Source organism: Solea solea, chromosome 12 (assembly GCF_958295425.1).
Source record: "Solea solea chromosome 12, fSolSol10.1, whole genome shotgun sequence".
NCBI classification, from domain to species: domain Eukaryota; kingdom Metazoa; phylum Chordata; class Actinopteri; order Pleuronectiformes; family Soleidae; genus Solea; species Solea solea.
The window spans coordinates 12,778,404-12,795,196 of record NC_081145.1 but is presented as its reverse complement, the minus strand read 5'-3'; the positions used below and the strand labels follow the sequence as shown (position 1 = coordinate 12,795,196).

At 41.1% G+C, this 16,793-nt stretch overlaps 1 protein-coding gene across 2 annotated transcripts; it reads right to left on the bottom strand.

The window, feature by feature from the left end:
- Positions 1 to 282: 282 nt before the first annotated feature.
- LOC131469718 (DNA-binding protein RFX7) lies at positions 283 to 14,775 on the bottom strand. Of its 2 annotated transcripts, XM_058644992.1 has the most exons (10): positions 14,368 to 14,775; positions 12,187 to 12,220; positions 9,488 to 9,572; positions 9,000 to 9,039; positions 8,786 to 8,908; positions 8,557 to 8,673; positions 7,794 to 7,878; positions 7,479 to 7,686; positions 6,532 to 6,824; positions 283 to 6,435 (listed from the first exon to the last, which is right to left on the bottom strand). In XM_058644992.1, the coding sequence occupies exons 1-10, from the start codon at positions 14,493 to 14,495 to the stop codon at positions 3,106 to 3,108; spliced, it is 4,443 nt and encodes a 1,480-aa protein (XP_058500975.1). In that variant the 5' UTR covers positions 14,496 to 14,775; the 3' UTR covers positions 283 to 3,105. The 2 variants fall into 2 exon arrangements, with proteins under 2 accessions (XP_058500975.1, XP_058500976.1); XM_058644993.1 differs by lacking the exon at positions 9,000 to 9,039 and having other exon boundaries at positions 9,487 to 9,572.
- Positions 14,776 to 16,793: the final 2,018 nt, after the last annotated feature.

Here is a 16,793-nt window from a genome sequence, read left to right as displayed (position 1 = left end):
GAGGCGTCCGCTCTGTTTGTTACAATCTGCAGTCTCACCACTAGATGTCACTAATTCTTACAGTGGAGTTTAAACATTTTTTATTGGGTACATCCCCTATTGTATGGTTGTATTTTTACAACACTGTTTATCTAAGAAATCAACCAATAAAATTATGAATGCACCACATGTGACTATTATTTAACTGTAATGACACTAATTCCTGCAACTTTACTTTTCAAATGTTTATTAACTTTAAGAAAATACAAAAATGTATCAGCACATAAACACACAAAAAGAACATTCTTTAAAAAAGTTTATTGGCTTTTAAAACCACTTTAAAAATCTCACCAGTGAGTACTTTCCATTGAAAAAAAGAAGAAACAACGCATTTGCAATATTAACAAGCTACTGTACATTAAGCAGTACACCAGACAACACCACAGAGGAGGGTTTTTTTACTGGTAGAAATGGACAATATAATCAAACAGAGTTGGTTCTGGGTCAGTCAAAGGTGAAGAATCAGCCACCACTTGATGGAGCTCCTGTACACATTAAGAGGTGCATTTCCTTCATTCATATTCAAATATCAGTGCCTCATTGTTTAAAAAAGATGTTCAATTTCTTCACAAAATGCATATAGCAAAAACAAAAAAAGGAAGGAAGAAAACAATATGTAAAATCAACAGAAAAAGTCAACAAAAACATATAGAACAACATTAACTTAGTAAACAGCAACAACAATTTAATGTAACTCAAAAAACTAGCACTGCCAGTCTGGTTAACAGAACCTGCCCAAATCACAGAAGACAGTGGTTACCAAGAAAACAAAGTACAACATAAGTCATCACACATGCGTGCGTACAATCACTTATCAACATAATGAGCATGTAGGTTTTAAAAGGTTATTTAACTTTTGTCCCCCTCAATGCTTTATATTCTCATGTATGAGAATGAGTAAGAAATGTGTATCTCACTGAGATTAATGCACATTTTGCTACAATTAGTCATTTTCTGACAGTTCAGTTAATTTCCGCACTCGTCATAATTTTCTTTTCTTCGGGCATACGTCGTTACATTTGTCCATAAAGATGTGGCAAAGCCATGTGTCATAAAAATTTAGTGCAATTGTGTGAACCTCCAAAGTTTGTTGAAACATGAGTAATCTTTTTTTTTTTTTCTCCAGTGTCTGCTGAGGCTTAGAGTACAATGTCTGTCACAGAGATGTTTGCAACCAGCTTAACAGTACACAACTTTTTTTTTTTCACCATGCTATTGATCCTGTTCAAACCACATATCACTTCTGCAACCGCAGAGACCTATTATCTTTGTATAGAAAACAAAATAAATCAGCAAGCGAGACCAGACAGCATTACTTATACGACACATTGAGCCAGAAATGTAACACACAACATACAGTATCTTTTGCCGACTATAGATCTGATAAGCTTTTTTTTCTTTTAAATGGCACATACTTAGCTAGAATAATGGCCATAATATAGTGTCTTGATACATCAAATCTCTATGTATCTATCCTATTTACAGATAGAGCTTAAACATGACTTATACAACATTGACAATAGCCAAAAACTCAAGCAAGCATCCTACTGTTAGCACATAGCCTACCTGACTAGCAGTGATGATTTCAACATGCTTTCAGGTCCATGGTTACCTATAAAACATAGGACAGTGACCATTTCACAAATTTACAAACTGTACATTAAGATTTATGCAACTTAATCCTTTCTGTTAAATGCAACATATTTCAGACGCTGCTGCTTGTTTCCCGCTGTTGTTAACGTTTACTAGGAGTGTCTCTAAGTGTAATAATCTCTTATGTTATCCAAACAAACAAATCATCTTTGGCATGGAAATAAGGCTGAATGAATTTCATGTCCACTTGATCTTAAAATGGCATCAAAACATCAACATCAACATCAGCCTTTAGCTTTTTACGCAACTAAGCCTTCTCCATACCATTAATATTCTTATCCAAGTTGGGAGTATAGCAATAAAATTTACAATGTGTGCCTGCCATGGTCTTTATGAAATGATAGCATATTAAATTCCTCTAAATCCATCACTTACAGGGGCACACAGGGTGAAGTCGTTTGCCTATACAATACACGTCCGTATTGTAACTGCAAAACAAAAACAGAATAAGAAAGAGAAAGAGAACTGAAAATATCACAGTAACAGCTGCCTTGATATGATGAAGCTCTGGATGGTTCTGAAGATATCTTAACAGTATACTTTATACAGTCTCTTTAAAGATGGCATAAGGCCTTGGACTTTCGAAATAAGGCAGCAGTTGCTGAATCCTTTCAGTGTCGAGTCCACAAAGAGGCCTAAATTCATCATCTCCCTACTGATTCATCTACTCCCTTTATAAGATATTAAACAGTACAAGAAGTATAGGTTTTTAAGAAAAGTTCACTCTCGGAGAATGCTCAGATGTGAATCAGTTTTCCACTGACTTGGTTTATGATAAATGTATAAAGATTATGTCATAAATTCAGCACCTGGCAGCACAAGATGCTACCTATTTTAATATTCAGATATGGCAGGCAAATGTACTACAGCTATTATGTGCATATACTACAATCCCAATATTGTCTCCATTTGGTTGAATTCCAACTGCACTCACTGAAAATACTACACAACAGCATATGTTTTTCTTTTGGTGAAGTATTTTGTGCCAAATTTCCTAACCTTCGCACTTTCATAAGATGTTCCGTCAAATACAAATATTGCATTATCGATTATTACATGGAAGATTCTGTTTCACCAAATGCTCATACCATATCAGATCAGCTGTTGTAAGTGAATGCTGCCACCAAGTACTCAAACGTTGTTTTTTTTTTTTTTTTCTTTTTTAGAAATGCTTACATTTCTGGTTTCAGGTGAACAAGAGAAGTGGTAATGTATTGAAACTCTGGGTGACAAATGGAAAAGGCGAGAAGTAACTAAGTAATCAATAGGAGATTTTCTGGTGAGCCTGGCACTTTTAACACAACGGATGGCAAAGTCCAGACAAATCCCAACAAACTTCAGTTTAAGAACAGATATACTTAGTATGCACCAAACAGACAACAGAACAGAAATCATACAGAGTAAAAGATAACATTAGCCCAGCATCTCTACTGTAGTCGGCTGGTCTTTGCTTTCTAGCCAGTCAAAACCAGAGTTCACAGTATCACCGCAAATCTGCTGAAAAAGCGGGTCGTTCTTCAGTTCTTCCAGTGTTGAATCTTCATATTGTTCCTGCTGTTGATTTGGGTCAAAAAGCAGGTTTGTGTCCAATGTGGTAAGGTCAGTGATGCTACTGGACAGATCTGAGGTCAGTCTGATGTCATTTGAGAAGTCAGATGCCACAGCATTGAGTTCTGAAGCTACCTGACCCACTAACTGGGAACTGGGGTTAAGAGCATCGTCCCCCAACAAGTCCTTTACAGTGTTGTTGATGTCCAGCTGTTGTTGCTCATCTTCCACCTCCTGCTGTTGTGTGCTCTGAAGGAGGAGCTGTGGTTGTGTCTGAACAGGATTCTCCTGCAGCTGCTGCTGCTGCGAGTCTTGCTCACCAGGACCCGCTTGTGCTTGACTGTCCACAGTGGGGAAACTCACCTCTTCTCCACTGCCAGTTGTGAGGTAGCCATGCTGCTGGAGCTCAAAGGCAGCAGGGCTAGAGCTGACGGGCAGCGGAGTCTGGTGAGCAGTTCCTCCGGTGAAGCCTGGAGTTGTCTCCAGTATCTGTGTGAGGTTCATTCGGGCCGTATAATTAGAGGGGAGGTTGTTTATACCCAGACCACGAACAGAATCATCCCCTTCAGCTTCCATCTTGCTGAGAAGGACGTTGGTGATTTTGGTGGTGTTACTCTGACCCTGCATGGGCAGCATCTCACTCTGCATCATGATATTCAAAGGTACAGACTGACTACGCTGGGCCATGTGGACAGCACTGACTGTGTGGCTGTTGGACAGGATGCTGAGCACCTCGGAGGTGATGGGGGAGTTAAAGGGTGAGACCACAGTACGGGTGACAGTGGTAGTGTTTGTGGTTGTAGAAGGACCTGTGTTGCCACTGAAGTTCCTCTGGCGCACCGCAGGGCTAACACTGCGACAACGGAAAGTACTGGATGCAGATGAAGTTGATGCTTTGCTGTCCATTGGAGCAGGCACAGCAAAACTTTCCTGTTTAGTGGGGGTAGTTACACCCGTTACGAGTTGCTGCTGTTGTTGCTGCACAGGAGAAATGGGAGTCAGTCGTCCAAATTGAACAGCATCCTGTCTCGACTGGGCTTGAAATGACTGGCCGGGAATTGCAAAAGCATGCGGCTTACGAAACTGGTCGTCTACCAGGTCTTGGTAGCTGGGCAGAATACCAATACTGTGGTTGGACAACGGGCCGCCGGCGTTGCTATTATAGCGGTTGTTGATCCACTCTAGTTTGGCTTTGTCAGGATGCGTTGCCATGGGCCTCTGCATGGGCTTAACGGGGCTACTGGAAACAATACTGGCATCATGATAACCTGTGATACTGGAGTTTATGGGAGTGAAAGCAAAAGGGTTCCTGCACTCTACTGGGCTTGGTGGGACACTGCTGCTGCCAGACAGAGGTGTGCTAATCGGGGTGTGGCGACCCATGGCTCCGTCCACAGGGGTGATGGGAGCCATGCGGGAGCATGGGCTCTCTCTCGTCATGCTGTGCCCAAGCATCATTTCAGAAGTGGGGGTGGGTGTCGGGGTTGGCGTGGGTGTTGGAGTGGGGGTTTGGACAGGAGTGGTACTACTGTGTGCAGAGTGGTAGAAGGTTGTGCTGGCCTGCTGAGCATTGAGGATGGAACCTTGGTTGCTGGATGACTGGCTTTGTAGAGACACTTCAACACAGCTATTGAACAGTCCCTTCAGCTTCATTTGCTCCTCCATTTGGACTAGCTCCTCCACAATGCTGTCCTGGGTCATGTCATCATCATTGAATGGGAAGTAATCCATGTTGGGCTGAGAGCCAGCAAAGTCAACCATTTCCTGTGTGAGGGTGAGCTGGCCTGAAGTCTCAGGGGGTTGAGCTATAATGGAAAGTTGGTCAGTGGGGGCTTGTTTGTGTTCTGCTGGTATCTGCTGAGCAAACGCCTGCTTACGAAGCTCATCAAGCTGTCCCTCCTCCCAGATTGTGCTCTTGATGTCACTCATCGCAGAGGCTTCATGTGCTCCTGAGTTGGCTGGTATGGCACGTGGGTCCCCAGTGATCTGCTGTAGCAACACCTGATCGGCCGGGTTGTTTCCAGTGCTGGTGTCAGTGCTGAGAGAACTGTCTTCACGTTTTGCCACCAAGGCCTGGGGTTTGACAACAGTCTGTGAGCCCTTAGTGTGTGTTATGGGTGAGTCGGACAGTGCCAGGATCTGCGTGGGCCCTATGGGTGTGTGTTTCACAGTCACTTTGCAGGGGGCACTCTCTGGTCTGGCAGGGGTTCCCGGTCGAGGGATCCTCTTCACTGCAGCACTTACTCCAGGTTTTAGATTGTCAACTATAGTCAGTGGCTGCTGGGAGATAAACACCCTTTTTACAGGAATCACATGGGAGTCCACGCCTGGGCCTGTACGCTTTCTGGGGCTCTTGGCATCTGAGCAGGGATCCTTCGAATGTGGGGTAAGAATAGATGACCCGTTAGATGTTGAGTTACCACTGGCGTTCTGATTATCAACAGTCAAGTACAAAGTACCGTCATGGCAGTTACTGTTATTGCTGTCCTGAGTCCCAGCTACAGCTACAAAAGGAGAAGATATGGGGTCAATTTTTATCTTAAACCCTTTATCTAGTCCTGAAGAACATTTAACCAGGAAGTTGGGCTCACTGGCTGCCCTGAACTTGGACACTCTCTCCTCTTTGACCCCAGCAGTACCGGACACAGGGTTATTGTCATTTCCAGCTTCAGACAATATTTTAGTGTCAATGGAGAGGTTCAAGGTGGGGGCTAGGACACTGGATCTGACCATAGGAGACTGAGGCATAGCGGAGTGTGCACCATGTGATTGTTGGTAATCATCCGACACAGTTGTGGTAGTAGTCATACCTGCTGATGCAGGACGCACAGTTGTAGTGCTACTGTTACTACTGCTGCTGCTGGGAGCCAGAGCGATCGCCGTCATCTTTACCACATTCATGGAGCTCACATGCGAAGTAGGCATCACAGTTTTTATGGGACTGTTGGTGATGAGCAGGGTGGGGGGTGAGCGCAGCGTGATGGCACTGGAGGCAGAGGGTTTGGGCAGGATTTGAGCATATCGCGTACTGTGTCGTGCCAGACGGTCACCCACAGGACTGGCTGAGATATTCTGAGGAGTTTTGGGAGACTGCTTAAGAGACTGAGTGACCACTTGGAAGTTCACAGGCAACACTTTCCCTTCTGCTGTCCCCACAGGGCTGGGCGAGGTCATTAACTGCCTGCTTCTCTGTACCTGAGAGAAGAACAGTGAGGACATAAAATCAAAATTAAGGCACATTTATCAACAAAATATCCAAAAACAATAAGTACAGAAAATGTTGCCACGCACCGTGACTGGACTGGGGACAGCTGCTACTACAATTCCAATGGTGGGTTGTGGGGAAAGCAAAGCTGGGCTGCCAGTGGGAATGGTGGGCCCGGGGGTACTGGCCTCTGCTCTCTTGACCTGGGCCTCATTGGGCAGGGGTGAGTGGCGCTTCTGCTCCTGCTGCTTTTTCTGGATTTTTCGCTGTAGTTGCTGCTTTGCATCGACAGAGGGAGAGGGCAGGGTCTTCACCTGTGGCTGGAAAGTGTTTGCCTCAGCTGTGGGAATAAACGCAGAAGGAGTCGGTGTCTTCATTCCTGTCAAAAAAAAGAAAAATGCAAATGATTATGGTTCAAAGGCTTGCAGCACTACACAATTAGCAGGCAAGGAAAATATAACAGTAATATCAAGTATTTAAAATGGCAAACGCTTAATTTTCTTTCTTTTTAAAAAAAACCCAAAACACATTTTACCGTTAATAGCCTTTTCTGTAGGCTGTGTAATTACTATTCTTCCGTGAGGGGGAATTTCTAATTTCCATTAAGAATGTGTTAGTGGTGATAATTTATTGATTAAAATCATTTCTTATGATGATTTAATTTTACACTGTGTTTTAATGGAGCTACATTTCCATGATTTACTCGAGTGTGACAATGAATTTTCTCAGAAATCATCATTTATTTTAGAATTCTCTCAAATCTACTGAGCGCACACAAACTGAGAGTTGCAGACCAATTGATGCACCGAGCACAGAAAGCCTAGAAAAAACAAAAACAAAAAAACAGAACTACTTTAAACTTAGATGTGAGACATTGATTTTCCAAGGGAAACACTTTTAACTTTACGGATGTTAAAACATGACATCCATTACTGATCATCATGAGCCAAATATAAATAACAAATAATATTTCAAAAATAACACATACACACGGAATACAAACTTCGCCAAATAGATCGGCGGACATCTTTACCTGTGGGTGTTCCGGTCATAACAGTAAGTGCAGCCATGGACTTGGTACCAATGTAATGGCTATTGAGCAAGAAGCGGGCCAGGTCCTCCACGTTGTCAAACTGACGACTCAAGACCTTTTGAGCCCACTCACACACCAGTCCACAGGCCGCAGACCTCATTTCATCTTCAGCGCTTGGCGACTGGCCTGATGACTCCATGAGCTCACACTGAAGTCAGACAGAGCAGAACACTTAGTGGATGACTGTCTGAATAGTTTAGAAGTCAAAAAACAGATATTTGCTTGAAAGTTCAAACTTATGATGACAACACTGACCCCATCACCAGATTTCTGCAGATCCAGGTTGGGTAAAGACGGCATGTGAACAAAAGCTTTCTTCCTTAACCCGCTATAACAGTATGTGAGAAGGAGTTAAGGGATCTAAAATAAAAAAAACTATGGACAGAGAAATGGTTATAATTCTGACAATAAGGTGAGTTTGTCCAAATCCTTTTAAGAAACGGTTTCTAATCCAACTTTTGCAGCAGAAACGTTTTAGCTTTTCAGCTGCAAGGAGGGTCTTGTTGCCATACTTATTGGCATTTAAAGTAGTAGTAAATGTTTGAACCAATGGTGCGGAGCTGCTGAGCATTGAGGCCAGAGAAACACCCCACAGTCGAGTTGATGCATCTGAATGTAACAAAGAGCTGTGGCAACACAGCGCTTCATTGAATGGGGATCAGTGTACTCCCAAGTACAAGATGAGTCATTGTCATCATATGTAAATGCGTGGAAGCTACTAGCAAACCATTCCATAGTGACTTAAATAGCTATATACTAACCATCCTAAATGCTAAACTCTTAGGGACAATTTGCCAAAGGAGGAAAGCAAAAATGGCAACAATATATTACACATGCTAAACATTCAGCTCAGAGTTATTGTGTTTGTAATGCACATTACAAATGTACAAGTTTTACTTTTAAATGAAGAAAACCAAGTGGCTCTAACTGACAGCAGTGAAAATTCACACTTGGCAACTAAATCGCATCAAACAAAGTGGACACAGACAAACAGAGTTTATCAGAATCAAAAGGATATTTGGATTTGCCCCTCATGCCCAGGCGACGTGCCTTCATGTTAGGAAAGACATTCTTCATGATCTTTCCAAAGTCTGCAGCACTCAGTGGATTGTAGCCGAGATTGTCACAATAGCTCCTGTAAGAGAAGAGAATCAGCCACAACATTTTAGAAGGAACACGCATCACTGATCTCCTCTCCTTTGTTGCCTTCACCTCTCATGACCCCACACTGAAGGTTACACACTCACTTGTACTCATCGTACACCTCCTGCTTTGGGAGGGAGGTCTCTGGGTGCTCCTCTAGGTGATTCCGTATCCAGTTGAATGCATACATCTGTTGAGTGCGGCTTGATGACATGGAACTCTGATCACTAGGATTGATACATAGGAAAAACCATATCTGGTGAGACAGTGTCTTAGACTTGGATGCATCATTTCTTGTTAATACAGAAACTTCAATACCATAATCCAGGAGTGGACGACCCCCTCTCATTCTCAGTCCAAATGGGCAGAATTTGGGGGTTGGGGTGATGAATAGATATGGGGAAACAAATGAAACACAGACAGCTAGGTATAGCAAGAATCTACATTTAACAGTGGTTTGCGTCATAATGATTATCAATCACATGGCCGAAAAAGAAGCCATTATTTTGTATGAAGAAAAATAAAATTAGCAGGGATCAACCAAAAAAAAGCCACAATGCAAAAAATAAAAAGAAATCACTTCAATTTGTTTCCATTACTATCAGGAGGCTAAACTGTGTGTGGTGGATTGAGGCTTGAACTTTGAAAAGCAATCAGACAACAGTGCCAAAATTGCAATGAGAGCCACAACAAAGCAACACAAGTGCATGCGTGTGTGTGTGAGAGACAAAAAGGCCAGAGAGCAATGTGGAAAATCATGAGTAGTGTGTGTGTGTGTGTGTGTGTGTGTGTTAGAGTGTCATACCTTTTATCATTGCCACTGCTGGGACCAGAAGGCAACTTAAGGTAGAGGTAGAGCTTTTCGATGTCTGTAAACTTCTCAACATCTTGCTGCAAAAATAAAAAAAAAACAAGTTAACAAAATGCAGACTGTTAAATGTCCTGTGTATCTAATGAGGACTACATATTTAAGGTCCAGAAAGGAAGAATTAGTGACATATACTGAAGAGACTGCCAATTTCAACAAACAGAGGACACACCACACAACTTTCACAGTCGTTACTGATTTTGAAAAGGCTTGGACTTCACACTAAATGACTGTTTCAGCAGATCGTTTTTTTCATGACGACTGAAAAGACTGGAGATCACACATTAAATGACCGAGGCTGATGAGGAATCACAGACTACATGATTTGTCCAACTGAAACCAATTGACATACCAAACTCTTGTGAGAGCGACTCTATTTTTACGCTGTCGTCTTTGTCTTCTGACTCTTTTTCATTGGCTGTTGGCACCATGTGTTTACAGTTGGGTTGGTAATCAGCACACAATACTTGATTGTGGCCAGAGTCGGCTCAAAAAATTAAAAAAATGTTTGATTTAGTGTGACTGAGGTCGGGTCGGTTAGCCTCACACGCTTGCACATTTCTGTGCCAACTAGCCATGCCGACTGTCCCCAACTTGTAAATCGTGGCTAAAATTGCACAAAAATTCTTGCAGTGTGTCCCCATGTCGGATGTCGCTGATGACAAGCAGAGAGTGTCATCTATCAGATGATGAGGACCTCCTAGATACCGATGTTTTTAAGTTTGATTATGTATTGAGTTTAGGAGGGCAGGGTCATTCTTCTTCATTTGCACAGTAAAAGTCCTTTTGGGGCTGCCGTAGAAACATGACGTCCTCCGTAAAGCAAGCCTCTTGCCTAAAGTACATGTAAAATACTTTCTCTAAGGCTACAAAAATAAATAAATTCTTATCTTAAGGTAATTATACACTTATACAAATATACGTATGGGTAGTATATTCAATTTCTGCTAATACACGCTCTCTGCTGACCCATCACACACTTGAACTTTAAACGAAGTAAGATAGTGACATTTATCTACATAATCTTAATACTGTTTCAGGTCTGATGGCTACATGTTTACAAATGTACTGATACTGGTCAGAAAAATATGGGTGCAGAGAAAATTTGGTTTAGAATTCGGAGACAATCTCAAAAAACGACATATGTATGACAGCTGCGTAGCCGCTTTACAATAGATCTCAACTCTCTGCTTTTCAACAGGTTTCTAAGAATGGATTCCTATTACCTGTTCCCTTTCTATTTGTCTCTGTGTTGCTAGGGGAACAATACTTGAATGAATGAGGGGGCCAATGAGCAGTGAATGAAAATGCTGTTTACTACACTCTGTCGCTACAAGCATAGAATGAGTCATTCGCTGGGAGCTAAATTTTCCTTTTCCTTTACGTTTTCTTTTTGTTCGATTTTGAAATGACGGCCAACGCGACCAGCGTTAGGATCTAAACCAGTACCCTGGGCAACCTCAGATGTGTGATTTTATTTACAAGAATTACATTTTTTTGTTTTCAGAGTTGTGTCTGAATGGCTCAGAAATGGAAATTGTAAAAACATAACACAAGAACACCATGAGGCAAGTACTACTCCACATTCATGTTAACATTGAACCAACAAAATAATTATTTTCATTTTAACCTTTATTCTTACTAGGAAGTCACGTTGTTGGGATTAGAATCTCTTCTGCCAGTGAAACCTAGACCTAGTCATTGCACATTTTGAACTAAATTGACCCAGTTCCTTTCGTAAACTTCCTTTTGAGAAAATAGCATCTGTTCACGCCATCAATATGAACGACATCATCAAGCTATTTGAGATGAGACATACCACAGTAACATCTAGAGAGTATAGAATTTAAGATGCAAAATTACACAAAAATATTGATTATCAGACTGATCAATATCATTTGTCATTAAATTCATAATAAAACTAAAACTAGATAGATGATATGATAACAAAAAACTATTGTGAATTTCTAACATGTAGTTTCTCCATGTTAAATATAGAGCCCATCAAAGAGACATATTTTGACCCTTTATTCTCGTCCTCAAAGCACTGGATGGTCTGATGTGATCTGATGTGCTGTGTCCAATCATGTTCACGTGTAAACATCACACAGATGCAAAAACGTTTCAACACGACTTGAAATTGAATGTACCACACCTGCGTGCTGAAATCTGCCCAACACCACAGAGACATACTGACATTGTCTCTCTCTGTGTGTGTGTGTGTTTTTTTTTTACCTTGCCACATAAAAATAGACAAAAGCTTAATCACCACTTTTGATTGTTGCTGAAAACAACGTGTAGGTGACACTTCAGCTCAAACAAATCCCCAACAAAGCGTTTTTTATTGGCTTGGGGGGGGGTGAAACATACAACCCAATTCAGCTGAATGAAGTCAGAGATGAGTACTCTTAGTACATAGTTAAATATTAGTATCATCCTATGTTATATTTAGATGTTGTTTTCTGTGTTTTAGAGCATAAGCAAATGTCAACATGCTGGAGTGGTTTCAGTTGGTCATTTGAACATTAAATAGCACAAACACGACACCTTATCTTGTATGAACATGAAAGACGCTTTCATCATGTAAGGGGACAGATAGTCTGTCCTAAAGTTGGACACTGTGTCATGTATACTCACCAATATGCTGTCCACTTTTGATTGTACAGATTTGCTACAATGACAAACAGAGGAAAGCGTCAGAAATCTGAATGAATAGGACTCACATAAAAGATACATGTGCAGGATCCTTAGATAGTTTAATGTTTTCTGTCTTTTTAAGCACTTTCCCTTGGTGTAACATATTATATTTAGGTCGGACCACACCTGGATTTTATAATATAATAATAATAATAATTTTTTAATATAAATTGAATTACAAGAGCTGAAAAAAAAATGTGATTGAAACAAAGTGAATTGTTAAAGTCCCCAGGTCTTTTTTCCTGGCGAACTGACTCAAGGTCTCTGCACAGATGTGCTAAAGGAGACAACAACCTTCATTTTCACCCCGACTCTGCCATCAAGTGCACTCTGGAGCACATTTTCATCAAGGACCAATCTCTAACTGCAGTTGTTCTCACAAATCGAACCAGTCTGATGTACCGCAGATGATGATGAGCACAACCATCTACATGAACGTCTAAGAACCATGGTCCTTTTGTTTGGTTACAGGTCAGGATTTAGTTAGACCATCAGCCCGATCAAGACTTGTGTGTGAATATAAACAGAAACATTTCATACACTTACGCAGGTCGATGCCTTGTCATAATTTAACGAGTCTTGTTGTTTATGGCTTGTTTTTTTTAAGATCTGGGCTGCATCCAAGATCTCTTACTACTACTACTCCAAGGCTATGTTCACATCACCAATCACACTCTTTATTTACACATCAATTCTGATTAATTACAGATCAGACTGATGGTTCACATGTCTTGCATCTGACTTTTGGCACATGTGAACACTTCCCTATGGTTGTTTTGGCTTTGTTGTGCAACTGGTGCATGTCAATAATGACCTATAATAATAAACCTTTTTCACTTATGTCACATGACTTGGACCAACTCAAATTGATATGCGAAAATCAGAATTAACAGTTAGATTTTCTGTGTTTGTGTCACTTTTAGCCTTGTGATGTGAGCTTGAATCAAATAGGAAACAACATGTTAGCTTTTAAATGAACCATTTATGTGTCCCAGTTAACACTGACGGTGAGCCAGCGGTGAAAGAACACCATAACCAAAGCAGCTAAACAGAATTCAGCCACCCTCACTTTATTTACACACTGTACTTTGTCACTGTGACTAGTCAAAACATTTGCAGTAAAAGAAAGAGAGTCTTGTGTGATTTATTGAGGTAATAAATTTAACAATCTTGAAACTCAAATAATGGCAGGCAGTTGAAGACGCAGTCTCAGAGCGAAGTACAGTGATTTCAGCTCATGGTGATTTTAGATTCAGTTATTTGTCCGGGGAAGATCAAAGCAGGTGCCTTAAAACAAGGAAGCAGATGAATCACACTGTCTCACTTACACACACACACACACACACACGATGAATGTTTATCCAAATGCAAAAACCCCTGAGGGTCATTGTAAAAAAGTGAATTTAGTCCCTTTTATATCATTTCTGTTAAGTGTGGATAAAGAATCAATAAGCCTGAGTGATAAGTTGTATTTTGTATTAAAAAGAAATTAAAAATCAGCCTGAGGAGGATTCCTAAAGCCACAGTGGATTTAATAAAACTGTTATTATATTACAGAATCATTAACAGAAATTGGGCCATTTAATCAAATTCCCACACACACATCGTTTTTAAATCTGTGGATGTGTGTGTGTCGGTGGATCTGTGACTGAGGCTACATGGAGCTGTGTCAGTGGATCGGAGTGTGTTTGTGGATATATTTTGTATCTGTAGGTCTACGTCTGTGGATCAGTGATATGGTGTGTGTGTGCAGTAGTGTCAGTGGGTCTGTGTCTGTGGATGAGTCTGCTCTGACACCTGTCATCCTGAGCATCAGCACCACTGCCAGACTCGGTGTCATCTGTAACATGGCCTCCTGTGGCTCCACACACTAATAACCACAGACACTCACACAAGCTGCGGTGACCCGTACTCTGAGTATTATTGATGCGTGGACACGCCGTGTATGGTTGACTCTCGGTGGTTATCACGGGAGGCAGCAGCACCGTGTTATTTCCACGGGCTTTGTGCAGCCCTCTGCAGCCTCCCTGCTCTCCACTGCTAGATACGCTAATTATGATGCTACAGCTAGCGAGAAGGACAGTGAGGCAGGCGGCGAGCGAGCACAGTGTCCGTCCTTACCAAATTGAATTCTTGATTTTGAACTGTAGCGCGTTGGCCTCGGGCCCCTGCAGTCCTGGCACCAGCGCTGGAAGAGAGCCTAATCCCGCGCCAGGCTTCTGACCAGGTTGTTGTTGATCATCAGCCATCACGATGGAGGGGTGGTGGGGGAGCTTTAACGAGTAGGCCTCATCCCCGGCTGTGCACTGCACCGGACCCACCGCTGCTGGAGCGGCTCAGTCAGCTAGGACAGGCCGCCGCATCCGCCGCACAGCATGGCTACAAACACTGGGATCCGAGCCGAGCAGAGACGCCGAACAGAACCGGAAAGAAAAATAACACCCGGGCATACAAAAGGCATTTCTCTCTTCGCTGCCGCAAATAGCACGCCTGCAGCAACAGCCCGCATCAATTAACACACACAGCAGAGGCGAGGCCGGAAACGTAGCTTTCAAAATAAGACCACTATGTCTTTACGTGGTAACCGGTCAGGTTAGAGCAGAGGGGTCTGAGTGTGTAAAGGTCCCAAGAAAAAGACATCGTAACAATTTTAATAATATTTATGACGAAGTTTCACATCATTTCAAAGTAACAGTGTTCGTTTTGATATTGAACAATTCATAGTTCACAATATAAACGTTTTTATGATGCTAAATGTATCTATTATTAAAACAGGAACATACAAAATAACTCATTATAACTTGATATGAAGTGGCAGGCCACATTAACTTGATTGGGGGGGGAGTCTCAAACTCGCAGTCCGAGCTGCGAGTTTGAGACCTGGGTTAGACATACTGTATGTGCAAAGTGCTTTAAAAACAATGGCACAAATATCTTTTATTTGATGATTAACTAAAAAAAATAATAGAGAACCACTGGACTAACTGATTGAAAATGTGACAAAAAACATAACCCCCTTGGCAAACTTAAAACATGCCACACATTGATTAAGTTCATACAAGTTATATAGAACTGTTAACTTGCTAGAAATACCTACATTAATTTGTGTTCCATCCATCCTCCTATCTCCCTTATCCTCTGAAGTCTGAATCTAACTAAATTATGATGATAAATCATAATCATCTTTCAACGTGACCTTCTTTATTGCCACTTCTAAATAAAAGTTCCATAAACACTCATTTTCTGTTGATGTCCTGGACTGTAAATGTGTTTTTAAACAGAGTTTTAATTTAAAAACTCCTGACCGGGGTTTGTGGTTTTCCACTGTGTTTAACTTGACGCTGCCTGATGCGCCATGCAGTTTCGCTGTCACCCACCGGGGGCGCTGCTGCAGGAAGCTGGTTGATCAGATAGTGACAATGACGGGTAAACAGCCAGGATGATATCACTTGACCATGTAAACTTGTCATTTACCAGCGCATGTATTGATCTCGATATGTTTCTGTTTTTAGTTTATGTGATCAGATTCTCGCAGACAGAAAAATGCAGAAAGACGAACAAACTGATTTTCCTTTGCTTCTTTTGCTCATCAGGCTGAATATTGTGTTTCCTCCGCTTGAACGTTGGTGGGGAAAAAAACTAACCAGAGAGCATTAATGAGTTAAAGTGAAAAGGGTCTGTGTCGATGTAAATATGATGCTCATAACAGTAAACCTGCTATAAATGAAATGTAATTCACAAGTGGTCTTAATTTGATTATAATCCCTCCTTTTTAATATGGAGGAAAATTAATTATGGAGAAAATTAAGCAATGATCCATGTGCTTCTTTCACGCAAATATCAATTTGTAAATTCAGAAAAATGAAGTCACCAGGTCAAGAAAAACAAGACCTGTATAAATTCTGTTATCATGTATATGTTTGCTGCCATCTATTGATGAAAACAGGAACTGACAGAAGTAGACTGAGGACAGGCCTGTTTATACAAGATACAAGATTCATAATTCATAATTCATAAATATTGTTAGTCTTCCAGACAACGGATTTAATAAATGGAAAGGAAATGATGTGTAAATGCACTAAAATGATAATGAAACTAGCTTTAATCATTTTCAATAAATCACATAAAAATGAACTACTGTTGTAAATAAACTGCAGTGCAACTAGAGTTTGTACCTGATCTCACGAATCGCATTTATACCTCACAAGTGAAAAGATCACATGGAATACAATTACTATTACTATTGAGTACTTCTTCTTTTTAAAGAAAGCTCATGAAAAATGACTTACTTTCATTTTGATTCAAACCTTTGAACCTACATTTTTCACTCTTTAGGTAAAGCATGAAAGCTGATTCTGTAAATTTGCACTGGCATGAGAACGCTCGCTGCTTTGCAAAAGATTACACTGTGTAAATATTTCAGCTACCTAGATGCAGTGGTATAAATGTTTATATTTATCACAGTGTAAGCCATGTGAGTTTGAAGGGGTTGTTTACAATCGAGAGCATTTTCCAATGTGTGGATCACTACCAAAACCTAATTACTT

Bases quoted from the DNA above. Each gene is read 5' to 3' on its own strand.
- LOC131469718 (XM_058644992.1), bottom strand. From the start codon at position 14,495: ATGGCTGATGATCAACAACAACCTGGTCAGAAGCCTGGCGCGGGATTA. The intron at 12,221-14,367 runs GTAAGGACGGAC...TTGTCATTGTAG, and splicing joins AAAATCAAGAATTCAATTTG to CAAATCTGTACAATCAAAAG. The intron at 7,687-7,793 runs GTCAGTGTTGTC...GTCTGACTTCAG, and splicing joins TGCAGAAATCTGGTGATGGG to TGTGAGCTCATGGAGTCATC.